This window comes from Archocentrus centrarchus, chromosome 15, assembly GCF_007364275.1.
Source record: "Archocentrus centrarchus isolate MPI-CPG fArcCen1 chromosome 15, fArcCen1, whole genome shotgun sequence".
In the NCBI taxonomy this organism is placed as follows: domain Eukaryota; kingdom Metazoa; phylum Chordata; class Actinopteri; order Cichliformes; family Cichlidae; genus Archocentrus; species Archocentrus centrarchus.
Window position 1 is genome coordinate 4,512,794 of NC_044360.1, and position 26,108 is coordinate 4,538,901.

The window sequence follows — 26,108 nt, forward strand, 5'->3', positions numbered from 1 at the left end:
CTAAAAATGCACCAATGCCAGAATCTGATCCAAACCAAACTTCTTTTTGTTTCTTGAAGACGTTGTGTTGTGTTCACGCACATGATCAATAGAGGGTCATAACCACCTCCAGGGGACTACGTCCACAGGGGTTTAAATACCTGGGTCTCTCCACCATTTGGTTGAGAACTGAAGAAGCCTTTCGGATGAGAGGTGAAACGTCTTCAAGAAACAAAAAGAAGTCCAGTCGCCTTTTTCAAGCTCCAGAGTTCACATTCACACCTATGGGCAATTTAGATTCACCAGTTAACCTAACCCCAGTAACTGTAGTTCTAATATGTAATGTTCACACTGATCCAGTCTCCTATCTCTAATGAGCAGTTGTGATGTCAGAAGTAAACCGTGCATGAACAAGAAAATACGTTTTGCAGAAGACGAGTCAAGAAGCTGATTTATGGTAAGAAGAGTTTATTTGAGTGCCTGAGTTAACCACCGCTATCTCTGACTGGGGTTTTAGATAACACCAAGAAAGCTTAGCTATGCTGAACCTGCTTTATCGTACATCCCTGAATAAAAACACATCAATGATGTAGACTCTTTATTTCTGATAGCGCACCAAACATGCTGCTGGATGGTTAAAAACAAAAGAACCAAATAAAAAAAATGAAAAAAAGTAGATGTATAAGGCTAAAAGCAAAGAAGAACACAAGGAAGGTGAAGTGCCCCTCTTAAAAGGAGAACTGAAGCTTAAGAGAGGATGAAAGACGCTTATTAAAAAACGCTGAATCCAGAGGAGAGACTCGATAGATGGAGCTGCATCATCTCTGTGACTCTGTGATTTTAAAAGCTTTGGAGTCGCTCCCAGCCGACTGCCACAAAGGAATGGATTGAGGACTACAGTAAGCCTATTTCAGCACAAGGAGATTTACTGTGATAAATGCAATGTCAAATTGCTTTGGGCCTTTTTTCTGGAGCCAAATATGATCTAAAAAAATCATAATTTCACATATTTTAATCACAGTTTTCTTCTTTTAAGCTGCAGTTATGTTTCCAAATATTTTTAATTTCCCTTCCCTTCCCCCAAAGGAGGTTAGAGATTCACTCCATCTACTGCGAATAACTGGTCTGAAGAATATTTTAGCTGGGTGAGCAGTAGCTGGAACAAGAAGCCTGACTTTGCCCCACTTTGCCTTCTTACAAAATTTACTCTTAGATTTAACCACCAAGATTTCATGATGTGACACTGTGTTCACTCTGCACTCACTTTTTATCAAACAAATGCTCTGCAGGCCCGGACACAGCAGAGTCCAGAATGCTTTCCTTTTACAAGAAGCTGTTTTGTGCTGTTCTCGCCCGGCTAAATAAAGCGGTGATTGGCAGGAGCTGCTCCTTCAGTGCTGCGAGCACTTTTCCCTGTATTTTTGTATTAAACCAACAACATTTCTGCAGCAAAGTGCAACGATGTTAATGTTTAGGTTTATGGTACCGACGGTTTTTTTTGGTTCGACTTATCAATCGAGCTGGAGCAGCACGTGAATTTCATTTCAGTCCAAATTTCATTTTAGTGATACATTTCACAGTTACCAGTTTCCTTAGAAAAATCATCAGAATTAAGACAATTGATAATTAGAAATTTCTTACCTGACAGCACCTGGAAAATCAAACGGCTTTTGTGTTTTTTTATTTTTGTTTTTATTTGTTGTATTTGTTTAGTTTTTCTAAACAGACAGATTTTATGTTTTTATCTTATGAGTTTGGATCCATATTAATTAGCAGTGTTAGCGAGTAACCTAGTTAGTGAGGAAATTATATGACAAAACAAAATTATGGAACAAAAATGACACAATTAAATTGCAGTTACTAATCTAATTGTTGGTGATCAAAGGGGGGGGGGGGGGTCCCCTCTGAATATATTCTTTTCAGTAAACAGTTTATATGTATAATAAAATATTAATTTTTGCTGCTCTTGCTGCTAAAAGTTCTCTTTTTCCTTCACCAGTCTGTGCATTAAAGTAGGATTGCTAGCACTGCACAGCAACCACCTGACAACACAAAAGTGGGCGGCCAGGTTGTCTGGCAAGTACGTCAGTCAAAGTTGGACATGAAACAATATTTTCCTTCTGAGATCATAAAAGGGTTCTAATACAGCCGGATCTGACCTGCAGATCTCTTCAGTCTGGTTCACGTTGTCCTAAAAGGGACACAAAACAGGCATCAAACAGGATCCAGTGACCATCACAGTGGCAGACATCCAAGAAAGAGTCTCCCATATGAAGAGTTTTACAGCACCAGGCCCTGACATGATTCACACCTACTGTGGAAACGGCATCGTTTTGCCGTTGTCGTTTCCGAAAAGTGACGCATTTACATGGCGACTTTCCGAAACGATCTCCGTTTACACGGAAACGCAAAAACGCTGCAGTTCCTGTTGCCAGGCCACAAGTTGGCGGTGTGGCTACAGGAGCCGCAACCATACTGAGCGTGTGCGAGTGCACCCCGTTTCCATCGTTTTTATCCGTTTACCTGGAAACGGAGGCCGGAGCATTTTAGAAACGCTCCGTTCTGGAGCCGTTCTGGAGCCATCCGTTTCACTCTGTTCTCACATAAACGGGAGGCCGAAACGCATCAAAACGGTGTTGTGTAAACGGGGCCGAACCATGAGCACCTGGCAGCATAAATTAACCAGCTGCTAATGGCTAAGACACACCCAGAATGGGTGACTGAAGGCTGGACCGTCCTGGTCCCCAAAGATCCCCAGAAGGGACCGGTCCCATCCAACTACCGGCCAATAACGTTCCTCAGCACAACATGGAAGCTCCTGTCAGGCATCATAGCAGCTAAGATGAGCAGGAACATGGCTCAATACATGAGCGGGGCCCAGAAAGGAACTGGCAGCAATACCAGGGGAGCAAAACACCAGCTACTGGTAGACAGAGCAGTCACTCAAGACTGTAAGATCAGACTGACCAACCTGATTACAAGAAAGCCTATGACTCTAAAACCTATGACTCTAAAGCCGATGACTCTGTGCCTCACATGTGGATCCTGGAATGCCTAAAACTGTACAAGATCAACAGGATCCTAAGAGCCTTCATCAAGAATCCAGTGGGAATCCAAACTTTCGACTGGTACTGTACATATTATATATATAACACACACACACACAATGCATGTAGTAACAACAATATGTTGTATTACAAAAAGTTAATCAGACTTGCAAGATGCTCTGTTTATGGGCAGAAGCTTTTTTTCTCTCTTCAAAGGACCATAAAGTCCTGGACACAAAGCTCCCACAAAAAGGGGAGAGACACTTAAGCTGCTTACAGCAGCCCTAATGGGAACAAGATAGGGGCTGGAGTGCCTCACCACTTAAAACACATGGTGATTCAGCTATGCAAGCACGCACACACACACACACACACACACTACACATGAGAAGGGCTTTGCTGTGTTTGGTGATCTAGTAAAACTCCCAGCAAAGGTAAACAAAATTGAGATTAAAGGTCAAGATCATACATGTAATCACATATTTTATTTTTAACCATATAAATTTGTTTTCACTACTGGGATTTTATGAGTTATAATCATGACTGCAAAAAGAAAAAAATGCGGTATTAAAGTCAGGAAAAGTAAAAGATGCAAATAGGCTGTCAATTAGCGGAGCTCCCGACTTTTGTAGAGAAGGCCAATTAAAGCCAAATCAAAATGATTGAAGAATCAAACAAGACAACAAGAAAGAGGAAATAATACGGACTCTTTGATCACTGGATATTTTTAACGAGTCAACCGACCCGACACCAAATGCATCCATGCAGTTATTTCATAACATCATCTTAAATAAAGGAAAGTGCAGTTTCAGATCTTAGATTGGTAACAAATTAAAAAATGCATTTGCTGCAGAAAAGAGAAGGAAAAATAAAATATAGCATAATATTAATAAGGTGTGGTATCAAATTTGTGTGTGTGTGTCTGTACGACACTATATCTAAAATATTTAGCATAAGGATAATTGGTACCATATAGAATGTACAGTATGGTTAGATAATTTCTAATCTAAATATTAAAATACTGAATATCATTTCAAATTTAGCCCCAATTTTTTTTCTTCTCCAATTTATTTAAATAATTTTGCAGACATATTAACGTGTGGGTGCCCTGATCTGATTGTGCTAATGTGACGTCCTGATGAAGCAACAGGACAAAAACAAGAAAATATTTTACTCCTGTTCTATAAATGAACGGAGCACAAACACAAAGCGCCAACACAACATCTTCATGAGCACAGACACAGAGACATAAAAGACACAAAAATGACCTAATATGTTTTTGAGGCTTTGCATTTATTGATGCCCCCCTCTCCCACACACACACACACACACACACACACACACACACACACACACACACCCACACACACACAGACAAATATATATCCACACACCTGCTGCAACCAGAGGGCGCACACCATCCGCCCACGAGGGGAAATTGCTTGTTCATAATCAAAACAACAAACAAATGGCCCTCTGCCTGACACACACTTTTGGAGTGACTCAACCAAAAACAGCCACTGCTGTGACAGACGCACATTTACGGAGAGTGAGAGAGAAAGTGGCGTCGCAGCAAATCGAAGGTGAAAGCGACGGTAGCACGGTGGCTTAGTGATGCACAAGTGAACCTTTTCTGCTTTCAGCCTCTGCGGAGTTTCCAACAGAATAATGAAATATCTGTGTGCACTGAAAAGAAACATTACACTGAAAAACGAGCACAAATGCCAAATGAGCAGGTGAAATAAAGGATGTATGCCTGATTCCAACTCAACATTTATTTAAACTGCTTAACTGCAGCTGGGTTTTGTTCCAAATGTGTTATCAGCATGATAATCAAAGGGAATCGCCATTGCGTTGAGTTTGTTTGTTGCTCTAACTAAACTGAGAGTTCAGTCGTTGATAACCAGCTGCTGCAGCCCTGGTTCTTCCTTTCTACAGTTTGTGTTGCGGCACTTCTCAATGTCATTTAGCTGTTATGAGTCTCTTGCGTAGGGCAACCACCACAAAGCAGTGCTAACTGCTCTAAAAACAAGACCTCCCGCTACATTAACATAATAATAATAATAATAATAATAATAATGCATTAGTCATTTGTCATTTGTTCCTATAGTACTACCTGATAAGATAAACAAGCACTCCCTTTTTTTAAAATATATTTTTTTCTGCCTTTTTGCAGCTGAGTTATTCAAAATAGATGACAGCTGGCAGCTATAGATACCTGACTGTTTGAGTGGCCACATCCGTAACAATGCGTGGTGAATAATTATCACTGAGTTCTTGATGCATAAACACATTTATTTATGCTTTGAAATCTCTCATTTCAAAATGGGAGCATATGCAGTGTTTTCACTTGTTTATGGATCATAAACTGCATAAAAAGATGGATGTCGTTCCCAGGTCTGAAAAGTGAAGTAGAACTTGGACGTGCCTTAAGCCCAGGCTGTCACAGGGCAAGAGGCAGGGTACACCATGTCACAGGGCTAACACAGCTAACACACCCGTGAGCAATTTAGAATCACCAATAAACCTAACCCCAGTAACTGCACGTCTTTGGACGGTGGGAGGAAACCGGAGCAAACTCACGCAGACACAGGGAGAACATTCAAACTCCACACAGAAAGACCCGGGCCAAGGTGGATTCGACAGAGTAACTTGGGGTTCAGTATCTTGCCAAAGGTTTGAACTACCAACCTTCAGATTAGTAGATGACCTGCTCTACCTCCTGAGCCACAGCCACCAAGATGATGTCTGGGGGAAAAAAAAACTCTCAGACTTGACCTGTGGAAACACTTTCCTGATGAGCTTATGGGCTCAGTCACTCATTTCAGAGCTTTCATAAATTTTGGTCACATTTTTTTTTTTTCTTTCCAGAAAATAGGATTATCCAGGGAATGCTTATTGGCTAGCAACTTGTGATTGACAAGACATTAGCCAGTGGGCACACATTTTCATAGTCTGATCCATCCCATCATGGACAGAGTTTTAACTGGGAAATGACCGTCTGAATAGCGAGTTAAATAATGTGACCTAGTTGTCTGTGGCATCTGATATTTTTTCGTGGGCACAAATCAACTGGCCTTAAAACATAAAAAAAAAAAAAAACACCTTCCACTCAGCCCTGCAGGGCAGCGTAACTCTACAGAAACACCGTTTTATAAAAAATAAAATCCTCCAAGACTCAAAAATTAAACACAATTTGTAAACATTTGCAAAAATCTGTATTTGTCTAGGCTACATTTCCAAGGTTATGTGGAGGCCTGCATATGAGTACAACATGTTCTTCCACACCGAGAGCAGGAGCACACTGATTAAAGTTGACAGTAAACACGTGGAGAGGCTCTGTTGGTGTGAGGGGCAGGCTGCCGTGGCCTTGGACGAAGTCACGTTCATGTCAGGAGCAGAGCTAGGGTTCAGGATCATTTAAAGGCTACAGAGAGGTTAGCAAAAGGCCATCAGTGGTGAGGGTCAAAGTCTAAGATCGGGGTCAAAATGTAATGCGTAGTATGACCCAAGATGTTCAGGTGGGTGTCTCAAAGCTTGATGGACTGAGCCTGTTTGTCTTCCAACACTTTGTGTGGATGTCAAAAGAAATAGTAGATAACACCAGTAACCAATTTAACACCTCTGGCAAGCTGGCGCTTGATTGAACGCTCACTCCGCATGTAGCGTTGAGCTTTTCATGCATACAGTATGAGAAGAAAAGGTAAAGGCAACAGCTGCAAGAGCGTGGAGGAGAAATTATGAGGAGGAAGAATCACATCCTATAAGCCACGTTCACCACCAATCATAAAAACATGTTGCAAATAATTGCTCTATATGCTTATTTGTTCTGTAACTCAAAAACAGTTACTGCAGCTCTAATAAAATGAGCTCACGTGCTGTTGTTTTTTTTAAGATGAAAATAATTAATAAGACTGTGCAGAGATGCTATATCTGACTCAAAAACATATAACTGGGGTCAAATTATTTAACACACTCAGATGCACAAAAATATGGACACAAATAATCAGGGATACACTTATAAATTTCTTAAAGAAAAGGAAAAAGAAATGTGTCCTGGCTGTGGTCGTGCATCATGCTGCGTGCTCCTTCTGCTGTACATGACGAAGCACACAAACACCAGAGCACGCTCCATCTCTGCGCTCTAACCTCGCCTACTAGATTTATTGATGCAGCAGTTTTCAGTCTCCATTGCGTGTAAGTCCACCAAGCCATTTAGGATATTGTAGTGCTGCAGCGGTCAAGTCTGGCACAGTCAGGGGAATGCACCCACACACACACACACACACACACACACACAAACCACTCACTGTATACACACAGATACTTCTTCAGCACTCTTCTGGCTTCCTGATCACCAAAAAAATATAAAATCCTGTACCCCAACCCCAAATTCAATGTAAACCAATGCTTAAGAATAAAGATCTATGTTAACCTGCAAATGTGCAATCCCAAAATGAACTACATTCAATGCCATGATGGAACATGTTCTCACATTTAAAGATCAGAGCATTATCTGCATGCGTTTCTTGTTAAATATTATATAAGTGACTGATTAAAGGAGTATTATTTAATCAGACTGTCTAACTCAAGACCAGCTAGATGGGGCTTAGCTGAGTGTTTAATTGTATTGCGGTGATATGACGGCACACTCACAGCTGACACTGGTCTCCCTTGACGCCCTTGGTGGTACAGAAGCACTTCCCCGTGTTGATGTGGCACACGTTGGCGTGGCTGTTACACTTGCATGCTGTAAAGAGAAAACGGGAAAGAGAGAGGCAGCGATGCGTCAGGCTTGCTTCTGAAAACTCTTGGTAACACGGAGACATAACAGAAAACAGCAATTTCTTGAACGCAACTTGTGCAAATACTGCTGAGGTGCCCTTTAAGCGAGACAATCTTTATCTGCTGCAACGGAGCTGCTCAGCACACAGCATCACTGTATATACACACAGTGATGCTTAAACATTGTGGTTCATGAGGTTCCACATGAGTAAAATGTATGCAGACAAAGTAAGTTGGAAGAGTGAAGGAGGAGAAAGAAATGAGTGTGTGAAAGAGTGTGTGTGTGTGGGGGGGGGGGGGGGGGGGGGGGGGGGGGGGGGGGGGGGGGGGGGGTACGGATAAGGAAGGAAATACAGACTGGGGGGAGAAGAGAGGTGGTGATGAAAGAAAGTCAAGTCTAAGAAACAGGAAAGGACAAATCACTCATCACTTTGGAAGAAACTGGAGGCATCGTGCGGTTCTAAGTTATTCTCACACTCACTAACACTCATTTTTCTTCTTTTGCTATTCTTGGGCAAAGCTGAACTTAATGTACCTTTAGATAATCTAGTCTTCAATCGTATCACTCATTCTGCAAAGTGATACATTTCCCAACAGTTCAAAAGAAAGCAAAAGCTGTGCAAAAAGGGGGGCCACCGCTACGTTTTCAGGTCTTCTAAAGCAGAGGTCCCCAACCCCCGGGCCGCGGACCAGTACTGGGCCGTGGGACATTTGGTACCGGGCCGCACTTAAAGAATAAATAACTTACATTATTTCCGTTTTACTTTTTATCTGAGTCTGAATGATGTTTTATTTTGAAAAATGGGCAGATTCTCTCCGTTACTTCCCGCTATGACTTCCTCTTGATGTGCCAAGACGTTTCTGCTCACGTGAAACGTCACCATTAAAAATGAGGTTCATGTCTAACGAAATCAGTTGGTTGACCTACATTACGCTTGCTAAAATTTTTGAGTGCTCAACAAGAGTAGGAAAGCACCATATAAGAACTAGTACTTTGATTTAGCAACACTGGGGATAGCAGTGAGGCGGACCCAGCCATCAAACTGACTCTCCGGCGCTCGACACCACGGCTCTGCAACCACGCTCCATGTGAAATCGGCCGAACCCAGCCAAACCACAAGCCAGAAAAAATGATTAACAGAGAAACAAGCTCAGGGCTCACACGGATTAAGCGTCATGGTGAGTTGCATTTTTCATGCGCTTTGTACAGTAAAAGTCGCCTAAGTCGAAGTCGTACAAATTGGGTTTTCTCTCTAGTCAGATGGCATCTGCAGGTCCTGATTTTTCCTAACATTAATCCCAATAAAATCCGCCTTAGAAACCCACGAGGTTCTCAATGTCACTCCAGCTAAGAATGAGGAACTGAAATGTCCTAAACCTAAACTGCCAAATATGAAATTGTGTGTTGACAGTGCAATTACAAATGTAACAACAATGGTTTGGCATAGCATATGTGTTATTATTATTGTTGTCGAGGATCACTGAGAAAAAAAAAAAAGAGATCAAACTGCAGTCTTTAGCAGATGTGCTCACTGTGGTCGAGCCTGATGGCAGTGTATTTGGTCAGAAGTTTGACCAAAAGGATGTTCTTGATTTTATTTATTTTTTTCACCTTCATGGGTAGTTGCATGTGTTGGCCCTCAAACTTTCAAAGTGCCAACCTGCCTGCTTGCCTGCCTCTCTATATAAAAGAAATAACCCTCCTTTAAAAATGGATGGAGCCCTCTGGTGTGTAGAGGATAACAGTCTCAGGCTTCTAGTCAGCGGCTGATCACCCGGCGTCGTGCCAAAGTAGTTATCCCCGGCATAAATTGCATTCCCACACTCGAGAGCGCGCAGAGGAGGACGAGGAGGCGGAGCCAGTTACCATGAAGGTTTTTATTTACTGAATAAAGGAAAAAGGAATCATTTTGAAAATCACCCAGATTATTAGCCATACTCTGCTTTATTCAGTATATATATATATAATTTTTTTTTTACTTTACTGCTGCCTACCTGTATAAGGCAGAAATTGGAAACACTTGACAATGTGGAATATATTTTTTCAATTGTTAAGGAACTGAGATGTTTGCACACACTGTACACTTAACACAACTGATGACCACCTCCACGCATTCTGGCTTTTTATTCTGCTTTTAAACTGATCATATTGATCCTTTGTCCGTACAGAGGGATAATCAGTAGGCCTAGCATCATGACCTGTTTTTTGTTCGGAAGATCCTGCAGCTTCTACTTCTTCTTCCTGACATGGTGCCTCCTCGCCCTGACTCTCAGATTGCTCAAAATCTTCATCGGCTGTTTTTCTGATTTTGTGGGCTATCTTTTCAGCTCCGGTTTCCCCGTCTTTTCGTTTGAATAAAGAAGTTATTGTTCTCTGCAGTGTAGTCAAGTTTTGATTTTGTTGGAATTAAAAATTTGACAGTTCAGTTGTTTTTGCGGTTTTTATTTAAAAGTCTGTAGATAAGTGATTTATTGTTCGTCCTGTCCCAATGCTAGCAGAGGTTTTTAACGTCTGTGCACCATCCGTGTAAAATGTCCATTAAATCAAACGCACTTTGGCGACCACTGTGTTTTGGAGGTAAATGCGCATACGCTCTCGCATAGCGTAAACATAATCTCCGGTCATAAGCAGTGTTTCCAAGCTGTGCTGTGTTGTTGAAATTGAGCAGAATAACATGAAACAATTAGTTAATCTGTCTTTGCTTTTAATTGGGATATTTTGTAATGAGCAGGCAGACATTAAACGTAGCGGTGAACGCTTTAAAGGCTGTCCGCTGACGAAAGCCTCGAGCTCCGAGGGGAGAGAATTGAGGCTCCAGCATAGCACGAACAGTTCAGAAACAACTTGACATGAGAAGAAAAAAAAAAAAGCTATTTATTAACTGATTAAGTCGTGTTTCAGACTGCTTATTGCTAGCGGATCTATTCTGACCCAAAGCGCAGCCGTGACTGGTTCTGAATGACAGCTTTACAGCAGACAGCCACTCCCCTTCTTCCAGGTACTGCGTACCGGCGCAGAATCTTTTAGTGGTACGCAGTACTGGACCTTACCGGCTTACTTTCACCCCTGCTAATTAGCCCTACTCACACACACACACACACACGTGCAGAGCTGATATTTTTTTCCGGCTTGAACCCTGAGTCTGGATGGTGAAATCTGACTTTAGGGAGCGATTGTAGATGGTCCGCTTTTGATTAGAGCCACAGAAATGGTGAGGGATTATTTTTTTCTTTTTAATTATGTTCTTGGTTAAAAGCAGAGCATGACGTAGCCAGATAATTCACATGGAGCCAAGCCTGTAATTTAAACACTAAATCACTTCTGCATGGAGCTCCTAAAGGTAGTGACAAACAAGAACGTTCTCTGTACCCTTGTGCTTTGCTGTGTAGATGTGTGTATCCACATCCACACAAAGCCACTCGGTGTGTCCCACTCCAGCTGAATTGACTTTGTGCTTTGTTCTTATTCTTTCCAATTGGCTCAGAGACAGGCCCCGTAATAAAAACAGTGGTGAGCTCAGGTCAAGGTAAAGGCAAGACACAGACAGATAATGAGAGGAAAGCAGCCTCTTCTATTCCTCCTTCTCCTCCTCTGCCTGGAAAGAGGGCCTGATTCGATTGCTTACAAAGAGCACAAAAAAAACCAAACACACATACGCGTTGCTTCAAATATTTAGATTTCTGAGAATACATACAGCACAAAAATAAGGTTGTGCAGCGGGCAGCTTAAATGTCAGAAGGCTGAGCGTTGAATTGACGTTCTCCGACTTGAAAAACTGAGATGCTGACCGGTGAGACAGAAACAATAACAAAATACAATTTCAATCTATTACGTCAAATTAGATTAACCCGTCAGAAAAATAGAGAACCTTTTCGGAGATGCACACTGAACTGTAAGGCTCTGGAAGATAACAGAATCTCGACAAGAAGTGGCTTTTAAACTTGAGATAATAGACAAATCACGCAGGCTAGCGCAGGTTAGCGCAGGCTCAGGTCACCCTGCTGTTCATACAATATTGATTTAGTTGGCAGCCAACAAAGGCGCACAAAGGGCACAGCCAGGAGAAACAGGTATTCGTCTGCTCACACTGATTTTGCCGGTGGCACTTAAAGAATAAGAACAGGGGACACAAGCAGAGAGAAAAAAACAGAAAGAAAAGTACTGTTTTGGTTTTGAGGCTGGTGCTGAACACTGCAATCATCTGAGAGCTTCACACACAAGGTTCAACACACAAGAAGAAAATTTAAACTGCTCTCAGCCTCTGCTGTCTAACTGTAATCTCAAAGGCCTAATTAAAGGCTGAATTAAGACACTTGAACAGAGACACAGCACACCCTCTCAGGCTGCCACTTGATGCTAGAATTAAGTTCAATTATTTCAGATCTCACAGTATAACGAAGTAAATTCTGCGCCATTATCTTTTTTTTCTCCTTTGATTAAACAAACATGAAACCAGTGTAATCCCCTAAGCAGTAAAAGCCACCCTGCTTCCAGCAGAGCAGGCCCAGCACAGACAAATCCTCTGCTCTGCATGTCCTGACGAGTGCTGAGATATAAACCTACACCGGTCCTCTTTCCACACTGAGTTTAATTCAATACAGCATATTCAAATGGATCTGATTTATAGTAAAATGTGAGCACAAAACAAGAATAACTGTGTTTCATTTGACAGCTGCACAGCATTGACAGGTGCTTGGTTGCACATCCTAATTCAGACTGAAGCACCCAGAACTTTTTCTGGAGAATTTCTGCAAAAGCCTGTGGCACAGTTCATAAGCAAATAAATGTTTTAAAGATTCAAAATGAATCTGAAAACAGCGGCTAAATCCTGCAGTTTTAGCAAAATGGTTTAATTTAGCTTTTCTTAACACATTACTGACATAGTTAATCTACAATCAATAATCATGTTATTGAAAACAAAGATTCCTGTCTCATCTAACTCAAACAGATAATATACACTGCTCAAAAAAATAAAGGGAACACTCAAATAACACATCCTAGATCTGAATGATCTCATCGAATACTTTGTTCTGGACAAAGTTGAATGTGCTGACAACAAAATCACACAAAAATCATCAATGGAAATCAAATTTATTAACCAATGGAGGCCTGGATTTGGAGTCACACACAAAATTAAAGTGGAAAAACACACTACAGGCTGATCCAACTTTGATGTAATGTCCTTAAAACAAGTCAAAATGAGGCTCCTGTATGACCTCCCTACAACGCCTGGACATGCTCCTGATGAGGTGGCGGATGGTCTCCTGAGGCATCTCCTCCCAGACCTGGACTAAAGCATCTGCCAACTCTTGGACAGTCTGTGGTGCAACGTGATGTTGGTGGATGGAGCGAGACATGATGTCCCAGATGTGCTCAATCGGATTCAGGTCTGGGGAACAGGCGGGCCAGTCCATAGCTTCAATGCCTTCATCTTGCAGGAACTGCTGACACACTCCAGCCACATGAGGTCTAGCATTGTCCTGCATTAGGAGGAACCCAGGACCAACCGCACCAGCATATGGTCTCACAAGGGGTCTGAGGATCTCATCTCGGTACCTAATGGCAGTCATGCTACCGCTGGCGAGCACATGGAGGGCTGTGCGGCCCTCCAAAGAAATGCCACCCCACACCATTACTGACCCACTGCCAAACTGGTCATGCTGAAGGATGTTGCAGGCAGCAGATCGCTCTCCACGGCGTCTCCAGACTCTGTCACGTCTGTCACATGTGCTCAGTGTGAACCTGCTTTCATCTGTGAAGAGCACAGGGCGCCAGTGGCCAAATTGCCAATCCTGGTGTTCTCTGGCAAATGCCAAGCGTCCTGCACGGTGTTGGGCTGTGAGCACAACCCCCATCTGTGGACGTCGGGCCCTCATACCATCCTCATGGAGCCGGTTTCTAACCGTTTGTGCAGACACATGCACATTTGTGGCCTGTTGGAGGTCATTTTGCAGTGCTCCTGTTCCTCCTTGCATAAAGGTGGAGGTAGCGGTCCTGCTGCTGGGTTGTTGCCCTCCTATGGCCTCCTCCACATCTCCTGGTGTATTGGCCTGTCTCCTGGTAGCGCCTCCAGCCTCTGAACACTACGCTGACAGACACAGCAAACCTTCTTGCCACAGCTCGCACTGATGTGCCATCCTGGATGAGCTGCACTACCTGAGCCACTTGTGTGGGTTGTAGAGTCCATCTCATGCTACCACGAGTGTGAAAGCACCACCAACATTCAAAATTGACCAAAACATCAGCTAGAAAGCATAGGTACTGAGAAGTGGTCTGTGGTCCCCACCTGCAGAACCACTCCTTTATTGAGTGTGTCTTGCTAATTGCCAATAATTTCCACCTGTTATCTATTCCACTTGCACAACAGCATGTGAAACTGATTGTCAGTCAGTGTTGCTTCCTAAGTGGACAGTTTGATTTCACAGAAGTTTGATTTACTTGGAGTTATATTGTGTTGTTTAAGTGTTCCCTTTATTTTTTTGATCAGTGTAAAATCCAGTAAGAGGCACAGTGGTTAGCACTGTGTCACATCAAGAAGGTCCTGGGTTCAAATCTGAAGGAATGGAGTTTGCATAATCTCCCCGTGCGTGCACAGGTTCTCTGCGCTTGTACTCCAGCTTTCCCACCCCACAGCCTCTAATAAACTGGCGCCCTGTCCAGGATGCTCCCCTGTGACCATGGAACGGATAAGTGGAAGAAAATGGATGGATGGTGTAGGAGCAATCACTTTACATCAGCATATGGGTCACTCTATGACAGGTGATCTTTCACTGTAAAAACATCTTTATGCATGGAATAAAACTGATTTATGAATGCATGCTTGCATCTGTTTGGGTAGATTTCACTTCATGTTCTGAGCAAAACTATCTAAAAGTCACAGCTATGACACACTGAATGAAATTCAATCAAGTCTACCACATTCCTCAGTACAGCACATAACTAAACACTATTTGATACTACAGTTAAGTACCGCAGCCAGCACTGATTTACTCCTGACAAAACAAGCTGAATTTCCCTTTACAGAATATCAGCGACCTGAGAATCAAACCGGTGAGTCGCAGCTCATGGCAGTTACACATGTGGCTCTCTTTAGTTACAAAGTAACGCATTACATTTTCCTTTGATGCAATAATGTAACACACTACTACAGTAAATAAGTGATCACATCACAGTCACTAAACAAAGAATTACGTCAATACTTGTTAACAAACAGTTAGCAAAAGCAGTGGTTACAATGCATCGCAGAGCAAGTTATAGAGTAATGCATGAGTAGTGTAACAAATAGCTTTCTACGTGTAGTAATTAGGTAATGTAATGCAATATTTTTGAAGAAGCAATGTGTAATATATTATCTATAACAGATATAATACACTGTAATATATATTATAATATATTACTCTTCAGAGCAACAACCCCAACTTTGATTATTTTTAGACACTGTTACTGTTAGAAATAGGTACCGGAGGAAGAATTTACCCATCATTATATTTTCCACTTGCTGACAATATACTAATGGAAACATTGAATGAGTTGCATGGGCTGATTTACCACGCTCCAAAATCATTTTGTTACAGTGAAACTAATGTCAGCAACCAAGGACACTTATACAATCTCACTAACAGCTAATGGGTCCACTAACCCCTGCTGGCTCCTTTTAATTTCCTTCCCAGCAATCTGAAAAACTCTGAATCCTTAAACCTAACTGGGTGTCTCCTCAGTCTGGGCTTTGTGCCAAGTTAAGCTAACTACTAAAGTGAGCCTGAACATTTCAGACAATAAGCTGTCATTCAAATTCATTATACAAATACCACTGAAAACCTGCTTCAGTCTTCTAATTTGGCAATCAGGTGGTAAAATTTCGATTCTAAAGACACACATTATTATCCTAGATGAGTTAATTTTTAACCAGTATGGATGAATTCTTTTAACCTTTTCAGACATTTAGTACAATCAGTGTCGTGCACAGACTTTGTCATCTCACCTGATTGAGGACATATTGTATCAGTCTTCTAAATGTCTTCTTATGAGTCAATCAATACTAAATACACAGGATATAACCCTCTATTGAAAGATGGGACAGAAGCTAAATCTACCACTACACTTAAATATAGCTATAGTTCTCTTTAGGATCATGAGTTATGATAGTTCACTGTTCAATAAATCCTTTGATTAAGTCAGACTCTCACTAAAAAAGGAAATCTTTAAAGTAAAATAAGCACTTAAGTCATCCGCCCCATCCACAGACTATATCATATTCAAGTGCCAAGTGTGTGTGTGTGTGTGTGTGTGTGTGTGTGTGTGTGTGTGTGTGTGTGTGTGTGTGTGTGTGTGTGTGTGTGTGTGTGTGTGTGTGTGTGTGTGTGGTGGTGGGGTAATGGGGAAAGAAAATGAGTGAATGAATGAAATGGATGAAGGAAAAAGTACATCACGCACCACAAATGCTGACAACACAAAAATAAGCCACAGGAAAAAAAAGAAGAAAGAAACACGATCTCTTAGCAAAAAAGGCTCATTTGATATAAATCATATTTCCCATGACTTGTGTGAGGCCCCTGAAGAGAGCACAATTTCTCACACCACTGCCTCCGCATGTACACACACAATAAAAAGCACTGGGTGTGTTTGAATGTGTGTTTAGGTGGGAAGCAGACTGAGTGTGTTTGTCCCAGAAAACCTGACTCATGACCGAACCTTTTATGTTTCTGTGGTCTGCGCTGTCTAATTCCCAGGAGGGCTACAGGTACAAACCTAAAGGTAACTTAATTTCTGCACAGAAGGAAAAGAAAGATTTCGGTGCGGTTGAACTTCCAAACCAGCAGAATACTTACAGATTCAAGGAAAGCAGCCCAAACGAGACATTAACGTTCTTGTTTTCTGTCTTTTCCGGTGTCTGTTTTTATTTTTAATGTGTGCTGAATTTTCACAGCTGTACGTTCACTGGCTGTAACAGGTCGTTTAGCACATGCTGTTGTTGGGTGGCAAATGGCAACAATAGTGCTGGCCTTGTTTAAATATTATTTCTGTTACATTTTTTAAAGAAAGAAAATATGTATTTTAAAATATATGTATTTTCTTTTGCCTCTCCTCTAACTTAGCAAATTAACAAATTACACTTAACAAATTAAGTGTCTTAAATTTAATTTTAACTCACTCGACAAGATATTAAGGCAAATAAAATCTCAAAGAAGAAAAGAAGTAATTTTTTTAAAAAATGTATCAACAGTTAGGACAAGACTGAAAATTTTCCAACTCAATCACCTGCTTCTTTGCATCAAGTCTTACCACATTTCCTCCTGTTTCTGTTGTATTGTTCAATGGTTAGACGGTAAGATTAGACAAAAATGACCCAGGGCTTTCAATGGCAGCCCCTAGTACCATTTAGTAACATTTTATGTGACCCCTGAGCAAAAGGAAACAATGTACTTCTGTACATTTCATCCATCTACAGTTCATGGCACTATGGGAACATTACCTTCAAAAACTATGAGTGACCATCAGAGACATTAGTCTGAATTATATCTAAAACAAACATGAGCTATCAGATTCATTCACACACTATGCTGAAAGTATAATGCTCAGATTCTGAAATGTGCTGTTCTGCATAATGAACAAGTTAAGTACACTTGAAGTCTCTCCTGATGCAAATACTTTTTGTACCTATAAAGTAAGATTTTAGTGTTGTTGATTTTATTTAAACAAAAAAGGATAAAAAAAAGATTTTCTCTGCCACTTGACAACATTTGATCAGATTTAATTTGCTTACCTATGTCTACATATTCCTTTAACCATTAGGCCTGCTGTACCTCAGTAACACAAACACTATGAGTAGCATCCAAGTGCAATGATTAGTCATTGTTGCTGTCAATATTTATAACTGATAATAGTAATTGCCTCTTTTTGGCCTAGCACAGTGCCTCACAAGCAGCTCAAAATATTCAAGTCATTTTTTAATTAGTGAAGAATAATTTTGTTGATAATGGCCACACATATCTCCCTGAAAAACAAAACATTTGGCCACTGTAGGAATAAACTCTCAAATACTACTCTTTATGGTACACTTATTATAACAAAGTGGAAGCAATTGGGAACGGCAGCAACTCAGCCACAAAGTGGAAGGCAATGTAAAATCGCAAAGTGGGGTCAGCAGATGCTGAGGGTCATAGTGTGCATAGGTCACCAAATTTCTGCAGAGTCAATCACTACAGACCTCCAGACTTCATGTGGCCTTCAGGTCAGCTCAGGAACAGTGTGTAGAGAGCTTCATGGAGTGGGTTTCCATGGCCGGGCAGCTGCTTACATCACCAAGCACGATGCGAAGTGTCGGATGCAGTGGTGTAAAGCACGCCACCACTGGACTCTAGAGCAGTGGAGACGTGTTCTCTGGAGGGATGAATCACACTTCTCCGTCTGGCAATCCAATGGACAAGTCTGAGTTTGGTGGTTGCCAGGAGAACGGTACCTCTCTGACTGCATTGTGCCAAGTGTAAAGTTTGGTTGAGGGGGGGGGGTTATGGTGTGGGGGTGCTCTTCAGGAGTTGGGCTCGGCCCCTTAGTTCCAGTGAAAGGAACTCTTAATGCTTCAGCATACCAAGACATTTGGAACAATTTGATTCTTTTGGGGATCCTGTTCCTGTTCCAACATGACTGCACACCAGTGCACAAAGCAGCTCCATAATGACATGGATGAGCCAGTTTGCTGTGGAAGAACTTGACTGGCCTGCACAGAGTCCTGACCTCAGCCTGATAGAACACCTTTGGGATGAATAAGAGTGGAGACTGTGAGCCAGGCCTTCTCATCAGTGTCTGACCTCACAGATGTGCTTCTGGAAGAATGATCAAATATATGGGAATATAAACACTCCTAAACCTGTGGAAAGCCTTCCCAGAAGAGTTGAAGCTGCTGTACAGTACCAGTTCAAAGTTTAGACACACCTTCTAATTCAGCGGTTGTTCACTATTTAAAAAATTGTCTGCATTGTAGATTAATACTAAAGTAATCCAAACTATGAGGAGATACATATGAAATTATTTAGTAAACAAAAAAGTGTTTAAAAAAACCAGAATATGTTTCACATTTTAGATTCTTCAAAGTAGGCACCTCTTGCTTATGACAGATGACAGCTTTGCACATCTTGGCATTTTCTCAGTCAGCTTTATGAGGTAGTCAGATATCACTGTATTTTAATGTGATTTAAAAACGTCATTTTTCTGTTGTTGTTTAGCCGGCTCATTGTCAGCTGTCTGGAGGCAGGAGGGTCGCATGTCTAACATGTTGACAGTAAGAAATTCTGACAATACCTGGACTAAATAAGCGTATTAGCATGTGTTAGAGCCCTGACTCTGACACACAAAAACAGGAGATGAGACTTGAGGTGAGGAGGAAGAGGAGACATTGTATTAACACAGCACGCAAACCCCTATGTCTTCTCCTCCGCCTTTGGCGTACTACATATGTGGTCAGTCTTCAGGTACGTACATAAAACACGGCTGTCTGAAGGGAGATGTCTTTCCTGGCCACTGTATGCAAATATTTTGGTGGAACACAGCAGCTTCCACAAACCGGCACCTGCTCCTATTTATTTTTAATGGATTAAATATACGTTTATCAAAATGCACCAGTTGGTTAGAAGATGAAATTAACACTAAGCTACGTATATTTATAAGAGCAATATCCATTTTTTTCTATTAAATAACCTCAAAAGAATTACTAACTGTACCTTTAATGACGTGATTTGTTGGATTCAGATTAACTTCCTTGTGCTGAAGAATCAGTAAGAGCGGTACCTTCATTTTCAGTGGATTTCCTGAGTACAGAACCCTTTAACATGGCCTGAAGACCAGAATATGGACATCATATAGTAGAATATTATAATGGATGTGTGCATACCTAAGTGCTTATAGTGCTGCCCGTCTCATGTGCAACAATTGCAGAGACTTTTATTGGTCATGTATAAAAGAGATGGCTTTCACACATGCTGTAAAAACTGCTAATTAACTGACTCTCAGCTCTGTCTAAAGATGCTCTTTTCATTTGTTTTCTCCAAGACACATGAATCAACTTTTTCTCCAAATGCGACAGCCTTTATCTGGTGTTACGGCAATAATTTCAACTCACAAAAGTTACAATTTGGTGATTCTGAAAAACCCTGACATATGTTGACAAACTATATTTTTCAATGTCAGAGAAAAAAAAAAAAGTCTTTAAATTATTAAAGACAGGTGAAAACTGAATTTGGCTCTTTTATAATTACTTTGACCTGTAGTCTACAAAAATAAGCTAACTTTCAGGCATCGATGCACAATCAGAGCTGTAGAAGCTTTAAGGGGTGCACTTCAAAGACTCAACATCTCACCTACAAAGGCCCTTGGGACCTTACTGACCCCCCTACATCTCTACTCTCCCTCCCACACCATGTAACTCGCTCCCAACTGAGGATTCTGCTTTGGGTATCTTAAAAGGCAAAATAAAACTATTAATGCATTTCTCTGCAACAGCCTCCATTTAATTTAAAAGCCCCTAATGACATTTTAGTCAGCCCTGCCTGGCCAGTGATCCCTATTAGGAGTTTGCACACCATTTTTACCGTGAAAATTTTACATTTACCCTAAAATATGAATTTGTTATGAAGTGGCGTTGTTGCATTTGCAAGAAAAAAAAGTTGTCAAAGCTAAAGGATACATTATTTTATTATATTCAGCACAACTGCTTATCTTGCAATTTATTAAATGCATGCTGGTTGATCTGTCTTTGAGTCATCTGCCATAAATGAGAGTCTCAAAAAAAGCAGCTTATTCTAGACGAGACATGAGTCACAGCTGCAGAAAGACTTCAAAAAACACTATTCGCACTGACTGAAGATCAAAAAGGATTCAAAAGCCGTTTAAAATCATATTTACAGAAGCATTTGTACGCGTGTGGTTTTGTGTGTTGGTCTGCTTGTGTGCTTTGGGTTTGTCTATGCATCTGTGTGTTGACCAGTCACAAGCCAGGAATAGAGCTGCCGGGGGGGAAGATGACTGAATACCGCTACGAATGCTGGGTAGTTTGCAATTCTGCCACAGGGATCTACAGGTACATAAACACATACAAACATGTTTAAAAGCAAAAAAAAACAAAATATGCACAAACACACACACAGACACACTCACAATGAGATAGTCGAGACAGCAGGCGAGAGTGAATTTGGCAGCGTTTCCACAGAGAAGGCTGAATGGAGCGACTCTGCAGGCAGCATCTCTCCACTGCTCCTCCACTGCTGCTGAAGCTCAACAACAGCTGGCTCTGTCTGATCCAGCTCTCTCTCTCTCTCATACACACACACACACACACACACACACTACCTGCTGTCCTGTCTGTCCCGTTCTGTGGTTGTTGCTGCTGGGTTGCCAGTTTCTTGCAGAGACAGCACTCGACATTCTCTATAGGTCCTGCACTGAACATAAATTTACAAAGAGCTCCTGCAGTCACACCCCGCTCAGAGACTGCACATCAAAACCTCAAAGTGGGGACAGAGGAGAGAGTGGCAGGGAGGAGGGGGAAATAAAAATTACTTTAAAAAAAAAAACTTCATTCACAGAGCACGACTGTCCTACAGTCATGCAATAGAATATTTTGTTTGTTTGTTTTACATTTTCCTGTGATATTGGAGGTTGACTTCAGAACTCAATAATAAAACAGTTACTGCGTCTATGACTCACAAAGGGATCCACATCATGAGTCTAGCCTGATCTGAAACTTCTTCTACTTAAGCAAAATATCCTGAAGAGGTTCTGAAGTGTTTGAGGAAACCATTATTCCACTTTGCTGCTGTCCTGGGTCACTTATCTACAAGAGGGTCCTCACCAAGGAAACATAAATATAACTCCCTTCAAAAATCTGAATCAATCAGTGCTGGTGTTTTGTTTTGTTTTCTATTTAAGGTTAAAGTTAAGAACTACTCAGGTCAATGCGTATACACTACCCCACTGGAAAATCTTCTGTTGCGGACAGCGATCAACACCAGCTAGTAAAATGGCTGCAATTTATATTGTAATAATATACATATGAAACATCTCCAGAAGGAAAAACAAAACACGTGTCAACAGTTGTTCACCTTAACTGATTTAAACCAACTATTTAACTCTCAAGTCCAGTTTCCACTGAACAGTTTTATACTAAAAAGATCCAGACTAAGACCTGAGAACTTTAATTTTTCATTCATTTACATTTTAATTCATTCAGCGGCCTTATTTCCTCGAGACAGAGCAATAACCCTGGCACCTGAAAAACAAGGAAAACACGTTTTGTTCCTGTTTTACTTTCGACTAATTAGCAGGTTACTTAACGTCTGCGAAAGCCTGTCATCCAAATATGGTCAATCGTGACTCCAAAAACCCAAGATGGTGATAGCCATAAACCTTAAGTCAAGGATTCGAAAGGCTCAGAGTTGGACTTCTTTCTTCATAGTGTGATAGTAGATCTACGTTTTCAGTCCACAAAAGTAAAGCTTTAAAACAATAAAAAGGACTAAAACATTTGCATCCAAAGTGCAGTTGAGGTGGAAAGCAGATTAACACACAAATACTTATTTAACCGCCTCACCCAGGAAATGCCAGGGGCACTTTACTACATCTATCTTTCAAATATAGTCTATGAGTAAACCTGCAGGAATGCAAGCTAAAATCAAACTTACAAGAGTTTCAAGAATGAAGACTTAAAAGTTTTGTTTTTGTTTTTTTGTTGCTGTTTTTGTTTTGTTTGCATTCTGAAGATACATATAGACACATTTTTAAAGAGACACTTTTTAAATCGGAGTATATCATCAAGTCAATTAAACCTCTGGGATATTGATCTGGTGAGCTAAGTGGCAGAGGGGGTTGTTAATCAGTTTCAGCTGCTTTAGTAATGAGACTAACAACAGATGCACTAGAGGGGCAAAATGAGATTACTGTCAAAGTGGAGGCCACTCACATTTTTCCGTCCTCATCTTTTTTTTGACTGTTTTTTAAAACTAGTTTTGCATTTTGGCTTGGGTCAATGTCACTACTGGTAGCATGAGGCCACACCTGAACCCTACAGAGGCTGCACAGGTAGCCCAACTCCTCCAGGATGGCACATCAATACGTGCCATTGCCAGAAGGTTTGCTGTTTGCTGCATACGGGCACATGGGACCAATACAATCTACTGAGTACCATTCTGAGTTGCTGCAATGAAATTTTGGCAAAATGGACTAGCCTGCCACATCATTTTTTCCACTGTGATTCTCAGGGTGGCTTTGAATTCAGCCCCTCTGCAAGTTGATCATTTTCATTTCCATCAAACGATGCGGCAACTTTTTGTTTGTTTTTCCACTGAGATGTGATGCGTTTAATTTTCAGCTAATGCCAGCAAGCTTGGTGCAGCCATAGATTTTATGGATCACACAAAGACAGATACCTCCTAATGAGGTCTAAGTAATATACAAATAACATTGGACCTCACCGGGGCTGTCCTTTTCCAGTAATTCTGTTTATAATTTTTATGGACAGATCATCTAGGAGCAGATGACAACAGGTTCAGTGGCCACAGGATCTTAAGTCTGCTTTTTACATATGATGTTATTTTATTGGATTCATCAAGCAATGGTGTCCAGCTCACATGGGGTTGATGTGCAACCAAGAGCAAACCAGCTGGGGTGAGAATCATCTCCTCCAAATCTGAGAGCTCTTGGTTCTCAGCCGGAAAAGAGTGGAGTGCCCACTTTGGATTTGGGGTGACTTACTATAAAAGGTGGAGGAGTTCAAGTACCCCAGCGCTCTGTTCACATGTGAGGGAAGAACAGAGCGGGAGGACTGACAGATGGATTAGTGCTGTGTCTGTAGTGATGTGGACAGTGTACCCATTTGTCATGCTAAAGAGAACTGAGCTTAAAAACAAAGCAATTTCCCGGCTGATCTACATTCCTAGCTTCACGTCAAACCATGAGCTATGGGTAGTGACAGAAAGAATGAGGTCTGATAGAAGTGGCAGAAATGAGCTTCCTCTGAAGGGTGAGAAGGGTGCTCGTTCGGGAGGTGGTTAGAGTAGAGCTGCTCCTTTCAATATCAGCAGGAGTCAGTTGAGGTTTGGCCATCTGACTAAGAGGCCTCCTGGACCCTCCCAGGTGAAGTGTTTTGTGTATGTACAACTTTTAGGAAACCCCGGGGAAACCAAGGACACACTGGAGAGATTCACTCCAAGTGTTTATACCCCACTCTGCATTTTATTATTAGTTATTATTAATCTCTGGCTCACTTCCACAGTGTGTCTTCTGTCCTATCTCACAGTCTTCACCCTCATCTGGTCACAGCAGATGACTGCCCCTCCCTGAGCCTGGTTCTGCTGGAGGTTTCTTCCTGTTAAAAGGGAGGTTTTCCTTCCCACTGTCACCAAGTGCTGCTCATAGGGGGTCGTCTGATTGTTGGAGTTTTCTCTGTAATTATGGTAGGGCGTTTACATTACAATATAAAGCACCTCGAGGTGACTTTTGTTGTGATTTGATGCTTTAGAAATTGAACTGAACTGAATTGAGTCAAATCTCTTGACTGGCTTGGGAACACATCGAAGTCACCCTGGAAGAGCTAGAGGATGTGACATCTCTGCCCTGCAACCTGGATGCAGATAAATCTCATAAAGCAGATCAACAATATACAATTAAAATACTGGAATTTCACTCAGCACCAGTTCACAATAAAATTTATACTGCACCGTATTTGGATAAACACATACATTCACTGACTCAAATTACAGGCTCAAGCAACAGGCCACAGCTGCCTCTGTTGGCATCCACCTGCCAGTAAAAGTGGCTAACTATAAAACTTAATAAAACTTTATTTTTTTAAATAACTCCCTGTACAATTGTTGTGAAAGAGAAAACAAAAATATCTTGTCATGCTTGAATGCTAAAGAAGACTCAAGAAGTTCTTTGTAGCTCATAAGAAACAAGCACTGACCTGAGCTGAACCTGTAAGAAATGACGAAATCATATAGATAAGTGACAAAACATCCCCGAGCTTCCAACACCTACCTCTGAAACGTGAAGTGTTTCTGTGTATCAGACATTCGCTGTGACTGAGAGACAGCCAGAGAGAGCAAGAGTGGTGCAGAGAAAGATAGAGTATCAGAGTGCGATGGAGACAGCGAGCTACTGATGTGAATCATGCAAAATTTATGGAAGCAATAAAACAGTTCAACGGGAGGTGCCGATGGCACGGGAGCATTATATGCTGAAGCACTGGGTAGCAAAGGATAACAAGCTCAAGAAGACATAATACATGCTCAAGTCTTGCCTGGAAGACATTTCAGAGGGCAGCACAGAAGGACAGTGGTCTGCCTGCTGCTTGTGATATTTCACAGAGACTGAGCACCACCCAAAAATATAAAATTTTGAAATATTTTAAAAGAACTCCTCAAGTTGAAAACAAGAAATGAGATGACTATGAGAAATCTGGTCGAGGCAAGGGACACCATATGACCCGCAGCAATCTGATTATCCCCTTCGGTCATGATAGAACTCATTTTCTGTCTACTTAATCTTTTTAGTAGGAGAAGTCTTAAAATGTGTATTACAGTACAATATATAAATATAGAAAGTGATGTACACAATTGTACATGCAGTGACTGAATGGGTTATTCTAAAACCCTTATTAATTATGAATTGATGAATAATGAGGTTATTCAGCGATGCTCACAGCATACAAACCAAAAAGAGAAAGAAATTGCCATTACCCAGGAAATCAGGAAAAATAATTAATCATATGTTGGGTCTCTCCTCCCAAAATAAATTAAACCTGGTTCCCTGTGTACACAATATGTAACAGCTTTATTACCATTTCTTGGTCAATTATGTTTCTTGATGACATAAATAATTTTATGCCTTGATTTTTGTTTTATGTTTTATCTTCTTAGCTTGTCTGTGTTAGAAGATGGTATTTTTAAGGATTTTCAGAGAGTTTTTTTTCATTAAAAATACATAAAAATTAAAAAGAACTGCAAAATATACATTATATATATATATATATATATATATATATATATATATATATATATATATATATATATATATATATATATATTATGGAATGCCATTTAGGAAATATTATATATATATATATAAAAACGAGAGTCTGAATATATGGAACGAAACTTGAATATACTGAATGAAAACTGAATATATTGAATGAAACTTGAATATATTGAATGAAACTTGAATATACTGAATGAAAGTCTGAATATATGGAATGAAAACTGACGTCACGGAAGCTCTTGCGCCATCTAGTGTTTTTGTTACGTAAAGCA

General features: G+C 40.9%; 1 protein-coding gene across 1 annotated transcript in view; it reads right to left on the reverse strand.

Annotated features, from left to right (window-relative positions):
- The window catches only part of atrnl1a (attractin-like 1a), a 325,565-nt gene that overhangs the window by 173,406 nt on the left and 126,051 nt on the right, over positions 1–26,108 (reverse strand). Inside the window, exon 21 of the mRNA XM_030748010.1 lies at positions 7,683–7,776. Coding sequence (XP_030603870.1) covers positions 7,683–7,776 — 94 coding nt within the window. The remainder of the gene's footprint in view (positions 1–7,682; positions 7,777–26,108) is intronic.